At 44.1% G+C, this 15,972-nt stretch overlaps 1 protein-coding gene across 1 annotated transcript in view; it reads left to right on the top strand.

Moving 5' to 3' along the window:
• Positions 1–7,497: 7,497 nt before the first annotated feature.
• Positions 7,498–15,972, top strand: part of LOC139203515 (protein unc-13 homolog B-like) — a 24,876-nt gene continuing 16,401 nt past the window's right edge. The window contains exons 1-3 of the mRNA XM_070833305.1: positions 7,498–7,507; positions 7,674–7,703; positions 15,855–15,954. Of these exons, the coding sequence (XP_070689406.1) occupies positions 7,498–7,507; positions 7,674–7,703; positions 15,855–15,954 (140 nt within the window). The remainder of the gene's footprint in view (positions 7,508–7,673; positions 7,704–15,854; positions 15,955–15,972) is intronic.

Raw genomic sequence — 15,972 nt, 5'->3', positions numbered from 1 at the left:
ACTATTTAATTTTAGGTCACTCTGCTACATCTGATACTAAAGTTTTGCCAAATATCTGCTAAATTAATGACATTCCCATCAGGCTCAGCTGCACCCCCTGCTAATTAATTTAGCACGTAAATCTGCTAAAGTAAGATGATGAACATGCTCATTATTTATTTATTATCTCTTTCACCAAAATGACCGAGGTAGAAGAGGAAAATACACCTTTATCCTGTCTTCAATAGCCACTACGCAAAGATTTTAGCATTACTCCAAAGCATTCAGGGAATGAAGGCGTCTGAATCGGTGAAATGAGACACACGGGCTCAGAAACATCCTTAATTCTCCACTGAGAGGTTATTTCCTCCCCTGAGCTTCAAAGCCACACTTTCACATGTCACTTCAAAGAGATCAAACCGCGGCCACCAGAGCAGTCATTAAGTGGTCGCAGTCGGAGCTTCACTCTAATGAAGAGAAGAGTGTCATCTGCGTACAGTGGAAATTACATGTAATCATTTTGGCTCCGTCATAATGTCACCTGTGATTATTTCTTCAAAGTCAGACAGAGATCACAGTCTGTGCTGGTGGCTGTTAGCCTTGGACACGGGTGCAAACACTTCTCATTCACTGTTGATGACTTTGATTTTTGGATTTGGTGCTCTTGGGGCTCCGATGCAGGAGTAAATGAAAGTGACAGAGAACATAAGATGCTCCATATGTTATCGTAGTGACACAGAGATTCAGCGAACACATCGAACTTCCCCACAGAACCGGAGTTATAACATTCGGATAACTTTAAATCTGACTCTGCAACTCTACCTAATTATCTGGAATATCATGTTAATAACTTATTAGCACTGGAGTTTATCTTGTTGTTTTGGCCATTATACTGATCACATGATGATGATATTTTATTATGCTCCCAAACGTGCTGATCTGATGATGCCATGTTGTGTCGAAGTGTGAAAACACCCATTAACAACCTTTTGTTTCAACTTTGACCGGACAAATGCGTCGTAGTTGTGCATGCACATGTTTTCCTGTTCAGTGGGGGATTAGTTACAACTTTTCACGTATTGCAAATGAACTGATGTAGATAACAGGGCGGAGCTAGTACAAACAATAGTCTTCTTGCGTGTTTCTTGGCTGTCAGACATTCGTTAATCTTTAAAAATAATACTACAGGCAGCAGTGTCTCTATGATCCGCTCCATCTACTTGACTGCAGGTGGTTCTATAGAGTAGAGAGGCTTCAGTAGTCTATTATATCAGTACAGGACTGAGTGTTTATTTTACACAGTTCATAGTTGGTAAATGTTCAGACGTCGTGTCTAAAAACACGAGGAAAACCGGCCGTGCTTTTATTGTTTTCTCCGAGCTGCTGCTGGTGTCACACCTGCTGATACTGACCAAGTGGACACTGGACGTGTTTCACCCAGCAGGAAAAAGTTGGAGCAAATATTAGAACCAACTAAATTAGGACTCAAAATAATGAATCTCTGGGCACAAAAGGAAATATTTAAAGAACCTCTAAGAAGGAGGATCGAACCCCCCCCCCACACCACCTCCTGCTTCGTTACCATAACTAACAGAGAGGAAGTTTAATATGTAATGAAGCACAATTTTCTATTAGAACAATCCAAGTGAAGAGAAATGTGCTCATGTGTGTGTTTGTTTAAGCTTCATCTTCATGAGTGCTGAGCTGCCTGCTGCTCAGAGAGCCCGTTCTGTTGTTTCACTGATGTCTGATATTAAAATGTTGCTTAGTAAATCAGTGAAACCTCAAACACTGACACGGGATCAGGATGCCGGACAGCGTCAGCGAGCTACAGCATCATTCTCATGTGAAATGTATTAATGGTCGTCCATCTGCAGCACACAGACATGACAGATATGTGAATGACATAATAACTGTCAGACCGAGCAGCAGCTTTAATCCCGTCCGTGACTCATCACATGAACATCAGTATCGGTTGTTTTCCACCGCGGCCTCCCTCACGGCCTTTCAAGCGCTCCACAAAGCTTCAGATGCTCCATGAGGTCAAAAGTTAGCGGCTCTTAAAAAGTGCTTCAGCTCTCCTACACGGCCCCCTCCGCTTGTGTTTTCCCTCCCCAGCACAATGCAGCAGGGTCTGGTCGATTTCAGCCCTGCTTAAGGCATTAGCTCGGAGGGATTATCCCCCCAGCCAAGCGCTCGGTCACCAGCGGCACGCATCCGCTCATACAATCAGTCGACCGCACACGTGTCTGATATCGGCCTGTTTCACTGCCTCTGATCAGGCCCCCCCCTCCAGGGGGTCCAGAGGGATGCTAACCCCTGCTAGCACTGAAAAGTGACACTGACCTTTGTATTGATCAGTAACACAATCACTGTAAATCATCTCTATGTTCCTTTGTAGAGCTCCACCACTATCGACCCATCAGAGCATCTCAGGCTGCATTTAGGCTTTCAGGAGCTCGTCTGCATATTGTGGGACAAACGTAAACCATAAGGGCTTTAAAAGTGATCATTCTGATCAAAAAATGGTGGCGTGAGGAAGAAGAGAGAGAGCTGCAGTAATCTCACTGGATTATAGTTACTGTACAAGTTACTCTTTCTAAATTCTTGGCAGATAAAAATGTAATCAAAGCTCAGTTTTCCTGCTAAAAACAGCAAATGTTAATGAAGAAGAAATAATAAAACAGACATTTTGATCAAACACATTAAGCAAGACAAGGCAGTTTAATCAATGATGAACAAACTCATGAGAAACGTGTAAAATAATATAATAAAATACTACGTAATACTTAGAATACTACATGTAAGATAGTAGTGAATGGAGCAGAACAGATAATCCAGCTGTACAACTGCATTTGAATGCATCATTATGACTCTTTGCTGGTGGACGACCCAAATATAATCTTCTAATTTTTGCACATCTGACATTTACAGTTACTTCCTGAGTGTCCGGCTCACATGGAGCCACGGGACACCAGAAGTAGTGTTTCAGTGGTGAAACATCTGCCACTAAACTTTGTCTTCTGTCCCAGGACCTTCAAAAAGCTTCCTGTCATCATTGGTCTGTGAGAACTAACTAACTTTATGAAAATAAATATAACATTAAAGTTAGAAACCTCCTGTTTCTGTATCTAATGGTGGTTTATTTTTTATTTTTGAAACTTTTTTAACCTTTGTTTAAGAGCACACTGTCTTTTACAAGGACGCCCTGATTATAGAACAATAAAGAGCAGGAGAGAAATTAGAGCAGTAAGTTACAGCACAGAAGTCGCCATGAAAGGTGACATCAATTTAAAGAAAATGAGGACTTTCCCACTGATTTAAATGAACCTGAACACGCAGAGATCTTTGACTTTTGCCCGACTTGTGCTTCACATCCGACTCTGTTTGATCGGACCATGTGGTGGTAATCTAGGCTGGTACCAAACGCTAGCAGAGCATCTCTCCTCGCACACCGTCATGAGTATTACACTGTGATTGACAAAGAGTAAATCAATCATAGGAAATAAAGACTTCAGCTCCAGGGGCGTCCATACGTAACATCCTGTCCTCACTGAAGCTTCTGAACACCCCAAAATGATCAAACTGTCCCACCGAGTTCACCTGCTGAACGTTTCGGGTCCTTTTAGAGAAATCTCTGAGCTGTGATGAGAACGCTGCACAGTGATAAAGAATCTGTGGTGTTACGGCTGTTTTAGGTGCGTTTGGTTTTGATGATGTGTGACCAGTCTGACCGACTCGTTGCTCAGAATCTGTTGTGCGATGCTTTCTATATCGGAGCGCGGTGTGAGACTGGCAGCTGGCATCTCTCCGCTGTGAAATGTCAATCTCTCACTGTTAAAGATTACATGGAGTGTGTGTTTAAATGTTAAGGCAGCTTCAGTGCTCACAGTCTGACCTTATTCTCCACTAAACCAAAAACTATTAATTGTCACCCAGGGATCAATTAAGTTATTCAACAAATGTCTGTTTGCCTAAAGTTTGACACCAGCAAACAAACCGTGTCCTCACACAGATCGACTCTGGGGAACCATTAACTATTAAAGTCTACATCCGTCTGTCTCAGTTAAAGGGTGATTACACTGTTTTTAAACCTGGGTCCTCTCTGTCCACATCCTGGTGTGTGAGTGACTGGTAGGTAGTAAAAGTGTTGGAACTGTGTGACAGCATCATGGAAAGGATCCCTACAGAGAGAGACCTGGAAGATCCTTTTGGTTTAACCACAAACAGCACACACACCAGACTACATTCACTAAAACAGGGATTTTAGAGAACAGCACACAGGAGCTGCTGCCTCCATCAGTCAGTGTGTTTGTGTCACTGAGTGATTTTGATGTTTTAAAGGGTCAGTTTAGATCTGATCTGCAAGGTCTGGTTTCTTTGAAAGAGAGCGATGTAACAGCTGTGCCAGGTTAAACAATAATAAAATCAGAAATGAGAAGAATAAATGATACTGTCCAGGTTTTCCTGGTCAGACAGCTGCATTTGGTACAACTGACCACAACATTTACATCAGTAGGCTTTAGACATGAGCAGGTCTCTCTGTTTCAGTCATGCTTGTCAATGTCACAGACACTTGATGTTGATCATGGTGTTCCTCCTGGAGGCCTCCTGGGCCCTGTTCTTTTTACTGTGTACTCTAGTAGTCAGAACGATGCCACTGTTATGCAGGTGATATAGAGCTGTCTGTCTCTGTTTCGCTGACAGCCCCAGCTGTCATTATAAATAACAAGAAGACACAGACTGCACTCAAGACACAAGTGACGGATGTGGAAGCGTCGTTAAATCGATCTAAGTTTTATTTGCCAGAGACACAGGCATCTTTGTGAGTCTCTCCCAGCGTCGGGACTTTCACTCAGGTGTTGTTGCTCCGATGAGCCCGGAGTGACACAAGAGGCAAACTGTGCTGACAGCCCAAGACAAATGACCTGTTAACCATCTCTCTCTCTCTCTCTCTCTCTCTCTCTCTCTCATCTCCTTTGGGCTGTGATTGAATGAATGCATTGATCTGCCTTAGTGAGAATATGCATTAAAACCTCATTTAAATAACTAAATCTCCTTCGAAAGGCGATGAGGTTTTGGACAGTTGCATAGTAAAAAGATGTTAACACATATCTGTGCGCTGTAGATCAGTCAGTGACTCACTTTTCACACACTGTGCTGCGTTGTGTGTGAGATCTCACTGCAGTTGTTTTAACTGTTTCCTTAAAGATTCCTTCATTTCTACGTCATTTGAACAACATTACTGTGGAGTTTGTGTCTGCTGGCAGTTTCTGAGGCAGGAAAGTGATGGTAACTTTACTTTCTTTACTTTCTTCAGTCATGACCGTGGAGGACTAAAATGCTACCAAGACCTCCATATTTCTTTTCACAAATGTTTCACACTAGTTTCTGTTGTGTAAAGTCAAGTTAAGCTTTTGCCCAAACTAGAAACGAGAAACTATCTGAAGAGGAAGGAAACGCAGAGGTGCAATTTGAGCAATTTTACACTGCAAAATATCGACAGGCCCAGAAATCATTGGCTGCAGGAGTTTGGATTCATTATTTTGAGCCTCACAACCGCCACAAAATGATTATTTCACATCAGAGTTTGATCCATTCAGTCCGACAACACGTGGAAAGAGCTGCACGATTCAATCATTTTATCCCCATTCAAGTTAGCACGGGGCTAAGAGGAAGTTAGCACAGGGCTAAGAGGAAGTGAGCACGGGGCTAAGAGGAAGTTAGCACAGGGCTAAGAGGAAGTTAGCACAGGGCTAAGAGGAAGTGAGCACAGGGCTATGAGGAAGTGAGCACAGGGCTAAGAGGAAGTGAGCACAGGGCTATGAGGAAGTTAGCACAGGGCTAAGAGGAAGTTAGCACAGGGCTAAGAGGAAGTGAGCACAGGGCTAAGAGGAAGTTAGCACAGGGCTAAGAGGAAGTTAGCACAGGGCTAAGAGGAAGTGAGCACAGGGCTATGAGGAAGTGAGCACAGGGCTAAGAGGAAGTGAGCACAGGGCTATGAGGAAGTGAGCACAGGGCTAAGAGGAAGTGAGCACAGGGCTAAGAGGAAGTTAGCACAGGGCTAAGAGGAAGTGAGCACAGGGCTAAGAAGAAGTTAGCACAGGGCTAAGAGGAAGTGAGCACAGGGCTATGAGGAAGTTAGCACAGGGCTAAGAGGAAGTTAGCACAGGGCTAAGAGGAAGTGAGCACAGGGCTAAGAGGAAGTTAGCACAGGGCTAAGAGGAAGTTAGCACAGGGCTAAGAGGAAGTGAGCACAGGGCTATGAGGAAGTGAGCACAGGGCTAAGAGGAAGTGAGCACAGGGCTATGAGGAAGTTAGCACAGGGCTAAGAGGAAGTTAGCACAGGGCTAAGAGGAAGTTAGCACAGGGCTAAGAGGAAGTTAGCCCGCTCGGCCAGTGGAAGGCTCTGGTGCACATGCAGTTTCTTTGCAGCAGGAGGCTTTTTTGGCTGTGAGCCACTGAGCAACTCCTGTAGAACATGAACAGACCGCCGCCTCCAACGCTGTACGCAGACCTTAGGACACATTCATGGTTGTCATGCCAACATAGTGGTTTTGAAGGGGTTTTAAGAGCGAAGCAGAAAGAAGTAAAAAGAAACTAACAGTTCTTGACAAAAGCTTGACGACGGCGATATTACCACCCGTGGTGCTCATCAGCTGATCGTCACCACCCTCATTGGATAATCTGAGAAAACATGTTTCATGTCAGGATGCAGTCAGTTAACTGGTTTGAAAGAGTTTTGTTTGCCGTTGAATGTATAGAAAACGGCAGAGGAGAGCAGATGCAACCATACACTTTATTCTTTACCCTGCTGGAGAACCAGAATAACACTTCTGGGGTTAAAGGGATGGTGACCCTGTTATCTAAAGGCATGTGTTGTAAGAGGTGATGTGGTTTGATTGGACCATAAACACTGTGATAAAGTGGGCTGGTGGGTAGAAAACCTCAGTTACTGAAATGATTCTGTCTCACTGTCAGTCATAAGAAATGTGTGTCATAATGCATCTGTCCACCCACAGCAAACCATCATATTTACGTGTCCTTTGTCTCCTCACAGCTCGCTTCCTTGTCGTTTCTCTATTAACTCTGAATATATTTAGACTGCGTTCATCTCCTTCACTACCCAGTGCCACTACAGACACATGCTTTCGTATTCTAATAAAACCCTAAAATAATAATTCACATTGAATTTAAAGGCCTCACTGTCTGATATTCCTTTTTAATAGATTAACCAAACTAAATGCTGCGGCTGTTTACAACAACTGCAAATGAATCTTTCTTCATAGATGGTTTCATTCTGAGAGGTTCTATTTTATTTATTCCTTTATTTCATTTCCCCAGATCTTTGACCGCTGTAATGAACATCCATCATTCAAATAAAATAAACCAGTAATCTACTATGCCGACATATTGTTCTCCATTCATCTAGTTTTTTTGTTTTGTTTTAAGCTGCTTTCAAGTTCTGTTTGAAATGTCAGCCATGTTATATGTAGAAGAGACGGCAGGAGAAGCAGCATGTGTGCAGGTTAGAGGGGGAAAACCACCCGGGGGGGTTATAAAACTACCCCATAGACACAAAAACAAACATGATGTCAAAACACGGTCAAGGGGAAGAATGGTGCGACGACTATATCTATATCTATACTTGCTTTCCTTGTGACTAATCTGTGTTTTCTCTTCTTCTCTTCCAGTGAAAAAAGCCAAACTTCACGGGCCTCCAGGTAAGAGCTGCTGATGTTTTCTCATGAACAGTGTTGATCTGAGCTGTCTAGAGGAGGTAGAGGCCTTAAGACCAGACAAAGAGACTGTTTACCCTCCTGCCTGTGGGTTTGTTTATTCAGGATATATACTGTTAAAAGTTAGCTTTGTGAACTGTTAAAAGGTGTTTTAGAGATGCTTTCATCAAAAATCTGTCTTCATAGGAATAACACAACACACTCATTGTGGTTTCTCTGAGTTGTGACAAACAAAATCAGACCTGTGAAATGTATTTTCTTCTTTTTAAAAGCTGTTGCCTGCCCCTCAGTGCCGAGGTTTAAAACCAAGACATTACAACAATACTTACAGTGGAAAGACACAACTTCTCAGCTTGTCCCCTTCGAGCATCTCGAAGCGTATTATTGTCTGCACCACTGTCATGAAGTCCCAGAGTCCCAGTTTGGTCAACAAACCCTGATGTCAGTGATCTGAGAGCTGTTAGCTTGCCAACCCCTGGCTGCAAGCCAAAAAGTCCATGATTAGTAGTTTTACCCCCAACAGCTTCAACCTCCTCTCCATAATCCCAGCAACAGACTGCCGGGCTCCCCGACGTCCAAAAAGAGAAAGTGTTTCTACTGTGACACCAGAGTCCAGGGCTTCACTTCGGTTAAAGTTAAGGAAAGACGGTGATTTCAGTTAAATGTTGGTATAAAAGTCTCTGCTGTGGTCTCTCTCCAGCCTTCACCACGTGCTCCCAGTGCCCAAACATTACCACAGCAGACTTTAACCGTGCTGTGGGCACTCAGAGAATAAAGTGTTTTGGATCATTTGGTGGCAAACAAATGAAATATGTTACAGTCTTGGTTGTATATAGATAGGAGCTGTAGAAGTCTACTCCCACAGTTATTTTACCTGCTACCTTTACCTATTTTGTCCTTTAAATATGAGAGTGGTTATCAGAGTGGATTTATGCTCCAGATGTTGGTTTTGTTTCTCTGTCCCTTTGCGATGTTTCCTGCTGAGCTCACGTTTGAATCCGTCTTCAGTCCGTCTCAGAGGAGAAAGCTGAAGCTGAAAGTGGAGAAAAAGGGAAGAAGCATCAGTCAGCAGAGGGACTTTGTCTTCCCGTCCACCTTTGTTTCTTGGCGTCTTTTGCTTTTCTTTCTGTCTTTACTGGCTGCGGCTGTTCGTCCCACCTTCGCTCCAGGCGACGATGATGATGAGGAACGAACAACAGCGACAAGTAGGAGAACGAGAAGTCAAGCCAGAGGAGGAGGGAAGGAAATCAATAGATCATCACAGACAAAGGGCCACCTGCTGGCCCGAAATGACAAAGTGTCATCCTGCCATAAAGGAGAAGATGGAGACGAATCGCTCAGCGTCTTCAGGAGACAGAGACAGACTCCAGACACAAGACAGGATTTGTTATTGGCTTCCTCTGGCCTCCGATTGCAGGGCAGATTTTCCGAGCGGAAGGAGCAGATTTGATTGGCCTCCCCAGGGTTCATAAAACAGGACATGAGTTATGGCGGCGTTACAGTCATAGCTACTGTGGAAGTGCCCTTTAATTCATTTATTCCGTAGTTCTCCTGGAACACAATTATTAGAAATTCTCCATTTCAGTTTTATAAACTCATCCGTAATACCAAACCAGTGCTGACAAAGAGACTTCAGGGGGGTTCAGACTCAGAGGACCTTCTTTGTAACTTGAGTTTCCTTCAGTTCATCCAGATAAGAGAAGTTTCACCTGAGGTTCCTCAGTGGGAGCAGACAGACAAACACATCCTGAAAATGATCAAAACCAGGATTCAGGGTCCTCCAGGGTCGGGGGGGCGACATGAGGCGGCAGGCGGGGTCACCCTGGACTGATCGTCAGTCAGTCACAGACAGACAGACAGACATCATTCACACTCACTCACACCTGAAGTCACCAGTTAACCTGCGAGTGACATTCAGAGAAAACTAGTGATCATGTGACTGATGAAGGGGAACCAGACCAATCAGCAGCGTTTGTTTCATCGGCTCTGGCAGATCCTGGTCCAGCCAATCATCGCTGTCCAATCAGAGCAGGTTTTTAACACTGACCTGCCATAGAGTCATTTTATAAACAACCAAGATGGCTGCCGCTGATGGACCTTCTGTTGAACGGTGTCAGTATTAAACAGACTGACGATCTATTCTCTGCACGAGTTTGGTTGTAGGTCTGTCCAGTCACTGCAGACGTCACTGATGATGAAAGTGGACTGAGAGGTTCCAGACTAATGTGGTCACATGATGTCAGGACCTGATGTCAGTCACATCAGGTGACGAGGAATGAACAAGTTTTACTTTCCCCTCGTCAGTGTGTTTTTAGAACGAGGTCCATTTTCCTCTCAGCCAAGGAAGAAACGTTCCAACTTTCACTGTTTGATAACTTTCCAGAGTTGAAGTTACCTGAGCAAGAAAACCCAGCGGAGCACACACACACACACACACACACACACACACACCCTTTGTGTGGAAATGAAATGCTCTTATTAAAGTCTGACCTGAAACAACACACCTACTTGTCCTCGGGGCTGTAAAGTGTGAGTGTACCCAGAATGCATTTTGGTCATGTGACATGATTATTAGTCTGAGGTCAGACACAACTAGTAGAGCTTGTCCCACTCTAATGCCCCACTTTGGGAAACATGATCTGATTTAATAGTAAGAAGCAATAGATTCTTCGCCTGGGGGAGCAGGCTGCTGTCCCTCCCCCGGCCCCACCGGTGGACGATCCCCCGAGACGTCGACTGCTATGTGTGTCACTTTATTAGTTAAGAACATTTAAGATCCATCATCCTGTTTTCAGCCAAGCTATGATATTCAGGACAGCGTTCTCTGAGGGGGACGAATCACACGACTAACGTCTGGGATCGTGTCACAGTTTGAAGTCAAAGATCAAGTTGATCGATGAGGGCGTCGGACGGCTCTCTGCCTCCATGTCGTCCATTCATACCTAAGAACGTTCCCTAAAGAACCACCAGCTTGTTTAGTTCTGTTTGGCCGTAAACCAGGCCGCCTCCTCGCCGACGGTTTGTCTTGAACTTGTTTTTGAACATCGTCTGTAGTCGCACCAGTCACACCAGCAGCGCCTGGAGGAAAGCCTGGGCCACTCCTGGCCACCAGTTAATCACCAGTTAATAAAGCCGAAGAAGAGTGCAGACATGAGGGCTCTCATCAGTGAGCCGTGAGCTCGTCTGACCTAACAGACTTTATTATTTTAATCACCATGTGGCAGAGATAATAAAACTAAAACGTCTGGGTTCTTGATTGTTTTTCCGGCTGTTTGACTCGATGTGTGTGTGGCTGCTCACCTGTCATGTGATCACCTTCGCTTACAGTCGGACGAGGACGTTCGTGTGGAAGGTGATCGACGCAGCAGCTCATTTAATTGAATTCTTCCTTTTCCTCTGATTTTAGGGAAGCAAATCGGTCCTATCAGCTTTTGAGCTTTTGGGTCATGACACCTCTTACTGCACTAATCTCTGGATTAGAGGTTTGAGGAGTGAGATTGTAATCAGAGGGGGAGTAGTTTGGAAAAACAATGAAGCTTCTTCAGTGGAGCTTTTAATAGTAGACGACCACTTCTGCTGTTTTTTGTATTTCAGCTCTTCATCAGAGCTGTTTCAGTTTCCTGTCTGGTCTTTAGTGCAAACAGTGAAAACTTCAGCCTGCACTTTTGATATAAGTCATGAACTTTGAGCATCGGGCTCATCCTCTGGTGTGTTTGAATGGGGAATCATCAGTAGCGGTGGGTATCTGGCTGCAGCCTAATGAATGCAGACGGATCCCCGGCAATAACGAGGTGGTGTTGGCGTAATGAGGCGGTCCGGTCTCAGCACAGCCTGGGCTGTCGGACCGCTTCAGTCCCCCTGAGTCAGCTCAGTTTGTTCGTTAGTGCCTTTGTGGAAGACATAGTTTACTGTTTTCTGCCCAAAGAGTTGCAGTGTTTGTCCCTGTGAAGTCTGCACACACCTGTCAGGTGAGATACGACAGTGCTGTGGGACAACTGCACTGTACGAACATCCCATAATGGTCAACAATAAATGGAAGATGTGGAGAATTTGTGGAAACTGTTTTTAATTCTTGTCTTCTAATAACTTTAGTGCTTAGAATAGTTTTATTTTCATTGTTTATGTGGTTTGTCTCAGGAACCTGTTCAGAGGCCAAAATAGTTACCAAGAAACTGCCGACTTAAACGCTCATGCTGCCTCCATCAGTCAGTGTGTTTGTGTTACTGTGATTAGTTCAGATCCAAACTAGCCCGTTAAAACACCAGTCATACAAAGTGACCTGTGACGTAAAATGACTGTTTTTTTAAATGGAGTCTGGTGGTTGTTTCTGCCGCAATGAGACTGAATCATATACATTGAATGTGATGTAAAACCAAGAGGCTAACAAACTCTAAACGTCTGCATAGTATGAGCAGCTCCGTTCACCTGATCCAGGATTATTAGAACAGTATTGATTAAAGCAGGTGTGCAGAAGCTGAAGCGATCGGTGCTGCTGAAAAGAAAAGAGAACATCTCGTCTGTTTGCACTTGTGAAACAAAAAGAATTTAGTGTCAGTTTAATATCTCCTTCGGCTCCCTTCATCCACAGAAGGCTCTCCTCACCCCCTCCTCACCCGCCTCCCTCCCTCCCTCCCTCCCTCCCATAATAGAGTATTCATTACTGTAGACAGCCTAGTAAATGTCATCCCGCCTGGCCGCGCTGCGCACGTCCGTGTGTAACTGAATATAACTTATTTATTTTCATAAGTCATCGCCACTTAATTATAAATGACGCTGACTGCTCCCCAAGAGGGTCCCACTGCATGCTGGGATATGTCCTTCCCACCACAGCTAGTTGCTGCTTACTGGGGGAAGGAAGGTGTGTGTGTGTGTGTGTGTGTGTGTGTGTGTGTGTGTGTGTGCGCTGAGTCTCATTCAAATATCTTCCATAACAGCTTTGGTGCTGTCGAAGTGAATAGATGCTAAATTTAGAGGATGGCTCAGATTTTCTCCTCGTTATGTTGGTGCTGTTGGTTTGTCTGTCGCTCTCCTCATCCTTCCTCACCAGTGTTGGGGCAGTAAATGGGGCTGTCTGCACCCTGCCGGCCCCCTCGTCCCCTTAATCACAGACCTGGCAGCCCCCTTAAGTGAATGATGGATTATTCCTGATTAACCGTTTCACCCCCATCTCTTTCCTCCGTCGTCACTCCTGAGCTCTGCTGAGCGGGAAGACAGATCGTGTCTCCTAAAAAAGGATCAAATGAAAGTAACATATCTACACTTAGTTTTCCTCTTGGACACACTGTGCTGCGTCCATGTGACGCTTTGTGATTCCGACATTGAAACTTTAGTTCTTTGCTTATAATGAGCCAATAAAAGATCCTTTTGGAAGAGTTCTTAAATCTGAAAACACTTTCAGGCTCTTAGGATAAAAGGATATTAGATTTACAATCCTAATGGATAAAAAAGGAATTGATGAACACTATCCTGAACATCGCAGCTAAACAGTTTATTGATTTATTGAAGCTTAGTCTTCATGAGTGAGTTAACAAAGTTTAAGAAGCACTGAGATGCATAAACACCAAAGACGCCTCAGATATTTCCAGGAACAGACACTGGAATTATAATGAAGATAGATATTAAAAAATTAATAAAAAAATTAATGCACCAAAACCTGTTTGCCCAAACAAAAGGTCCAGCTGGGCAGATTTGACTGTTTATGGAGTAAGACTACCGGTTTTCTCTTGTCTCCAGTCTTTGGGCTAATCTAAAATAATCTAATCTAAACTAAACTAATCTAAACTAAACTAATCTAAACTAAGCTAAGCTAAACTAAGCTAAGCTAAGCTGGTAGCTTTATATTTAAGTACAGATGTGATAGCGGTACAGATGTTCTCATCTGCTGCTCTGCAAGAAAGCTAATTAACATCTTTTGAAAATGTAGAACTGTTCCTTTAATGCGTGTGAACTCAGCTCTACTTTGAGCAGTAAAACAACATGTGATGAAACATTAAGTATTAAAACCTCTCCTGCTCCTCTGGTGCTTCGTCTTTTCATGTTTTCTACTTTTCCTTTTGTGTCCGAAGTGTAAAAGTGACACAGGGGGGGCCGACCGGTTCCCTGGATCTTCTCCTGGACCCCTGGGCCGTCCCGGGCGGCTCTGTGGACGCCTGGAGCGTGTGAATATGAAGCAGGTCAAGTGGCTCGGCCTGTAACTAAGGATTAGATGATGCGGGGCTCGTCCTGTGCTCCGTCAGCTGGAGTGTTTCTTCTCCCCCGGTGGTGTTTTATTAGCGTGATGTAATCAACGACGAGCTCCGGGGGGATTTTGAGACAGAAATTGGATCCAGATAAGAAACACATGTGTATGCTGCGAAGTGTTTACCAGAGCGGCACATCTGATGGATCCCGTTTGCTCCTGTAATTATTCTGTTAACCTTTGTTCTTGCAGGGAGGATTGATTGAGTGCAAAAGGTCTTTGCTGCCTCTGTCTGACTGTGGCTCAGGCTGCAGCACTGTTTAAAGGAGAACTCTGCTATTTTTAAACCTGGGCACCATTTGTACACGTCCGGGTGGGTCTAAAAGTGTTGGAACTGGTCCATCCTCACACACTGAGGCAGCAGGTGTGTGTGGAGATTAGCTGTTGACCACAGGATTATAATTTCACACTATTTCAAGGCGACATCTTGTTTATTGAGCTCATATCAATTCTTCCATAGTATCTATTAAAGGGTCACTCCCCTGTTTCTCCCCCTGGTCCTCTGAGTCCACATCCTGGTGTCTGAGTGACTGGTAGGTAGTGAAAGTGTTGGAACTGGTCCAGTAGATCACCAGTAGATCACCTCAGCCAGCAGCCGCTGCTCTACCTACCGCTCCAGACTACAACCAGGACTTCACAGTCAGCAGCGAAGTGATGAAACAGGAGCTTCAGGAGCAAACTGATGAGGATGAACACAGTTTAGACACATCAGGAACGTTATCAAATCAGCCTTCAGCTCAAACATCAAACATCTGAAGAACTCTGATTATTCAGCTGATGAAGAGGAGAAGTTCAGTCTGATTCATTAAGATTCCTGGTGTTTTACCAGCTTGGGACCCAATTAGAGACCTGGCTGTAATGATCACGTCCTCCTCCTCCTCCTCCTCCTCCTCCTCCTCCTCCTCCTCCTCCTCCTCCTCCTCCTCCTCCTCATCTTCATCATCTTCATTCAAACACAGCAACAACATCCAGGACACCTTTCTGACTCCCAGCAGCACGTTTCAGAGACATGACAGTTATTATACGTCTGCTCAGCAGCAGCGTCACATCCAGTGTAAATGAAATACAAAGCTGCTCTTTCACATCAGCGTGAAGAGGAAACCAGTCTGTGTTCACATCTGTACAAAATGTCTAAAATATTTCATCTGCTCATAAAAACTGAAGCATGATTCATCTCTAAATGAGTTAATAAACTAGCTGACAGGTTGTTCTCACCTGTCTTTTATATAAAAGTATATATATATACTTATATATATATATAAAAGTCTCGACTGCGGCAGAAATGAGAAAATTGAATTTTCTGCTGTGGTCCTTAAACCCTGCAGGCTGGTTCATCAGATCAACACGTCTGTCTGTTTTATTTTGGTGAAGACATCGTTCTAATTTTTCAGGATTGATGATTGATGCCTTTAATCAGACTTGCACCTGATCAATGCTTCCTGGACCCTCAGTGGTTTCCAGTGTTTGCACTGCTCGGTGATTTACAGGCTAAAATTAGCATAAGCTCTGTGTTTTGTTCTCATATCCTGCAGCAGGGTGGGGGGATAAAGTCTTTATTACCTTTATATTGTGTGTGTGTGTGTGTTCTTTATAGTTTTTGTCCAATGTGAGTCGTTTATTATTATTATTTTCCACTTTCACTGAGAGTTTTAGCCTTATTATCTCCTCTTCATCCTTCCATGAGCTCTAAAGATGCCTGTTCTGTCCTGCAGTCCAGACAATAACTGAGGAGGGTCAGTGGAGGGAAATGATGTTTGTTTTATAAAGGGAGGCTTCTTAGACGTCACTCTTTAAACGTGCAGAGACACGTGACTCATAATGAACCTCCTCACATTGAGCTTCAACCCAGAACACAAAGTCTGACTGATTTTCTTCCTTGTTTTTTCCCTCTTTTCCAGACAAGTTCAACGCCTACGTAACTTTAAAGGTTCAGAATGTGAAGAGCACCACCATCACGGTCCGCGGGGACCAGCCATGCTGGGAGCAAGACTTCATGTTGTGAGTGTCTCTGACTGT

Source organism: Pempheris klunzingeri, chromosome 7 (assembly GCF_042242105.1).
Source record: "Pempheris klunzingeri isolate RE-2024b chromosome 7, fPemKlu1.hap1, whole genome shotgun sequence".
Taxonomy (NCBI): Eukaryota; Metazoa; Chordata; class Actinopteri; order Acropomatiformes; family Pempheridae; genus Pempheris; species Pempheris klunzingeri.
Note: the sequence above shows the minus strand (reverse complement) of the source record. Positions and strands in the feature narration are given on the sequence as shown.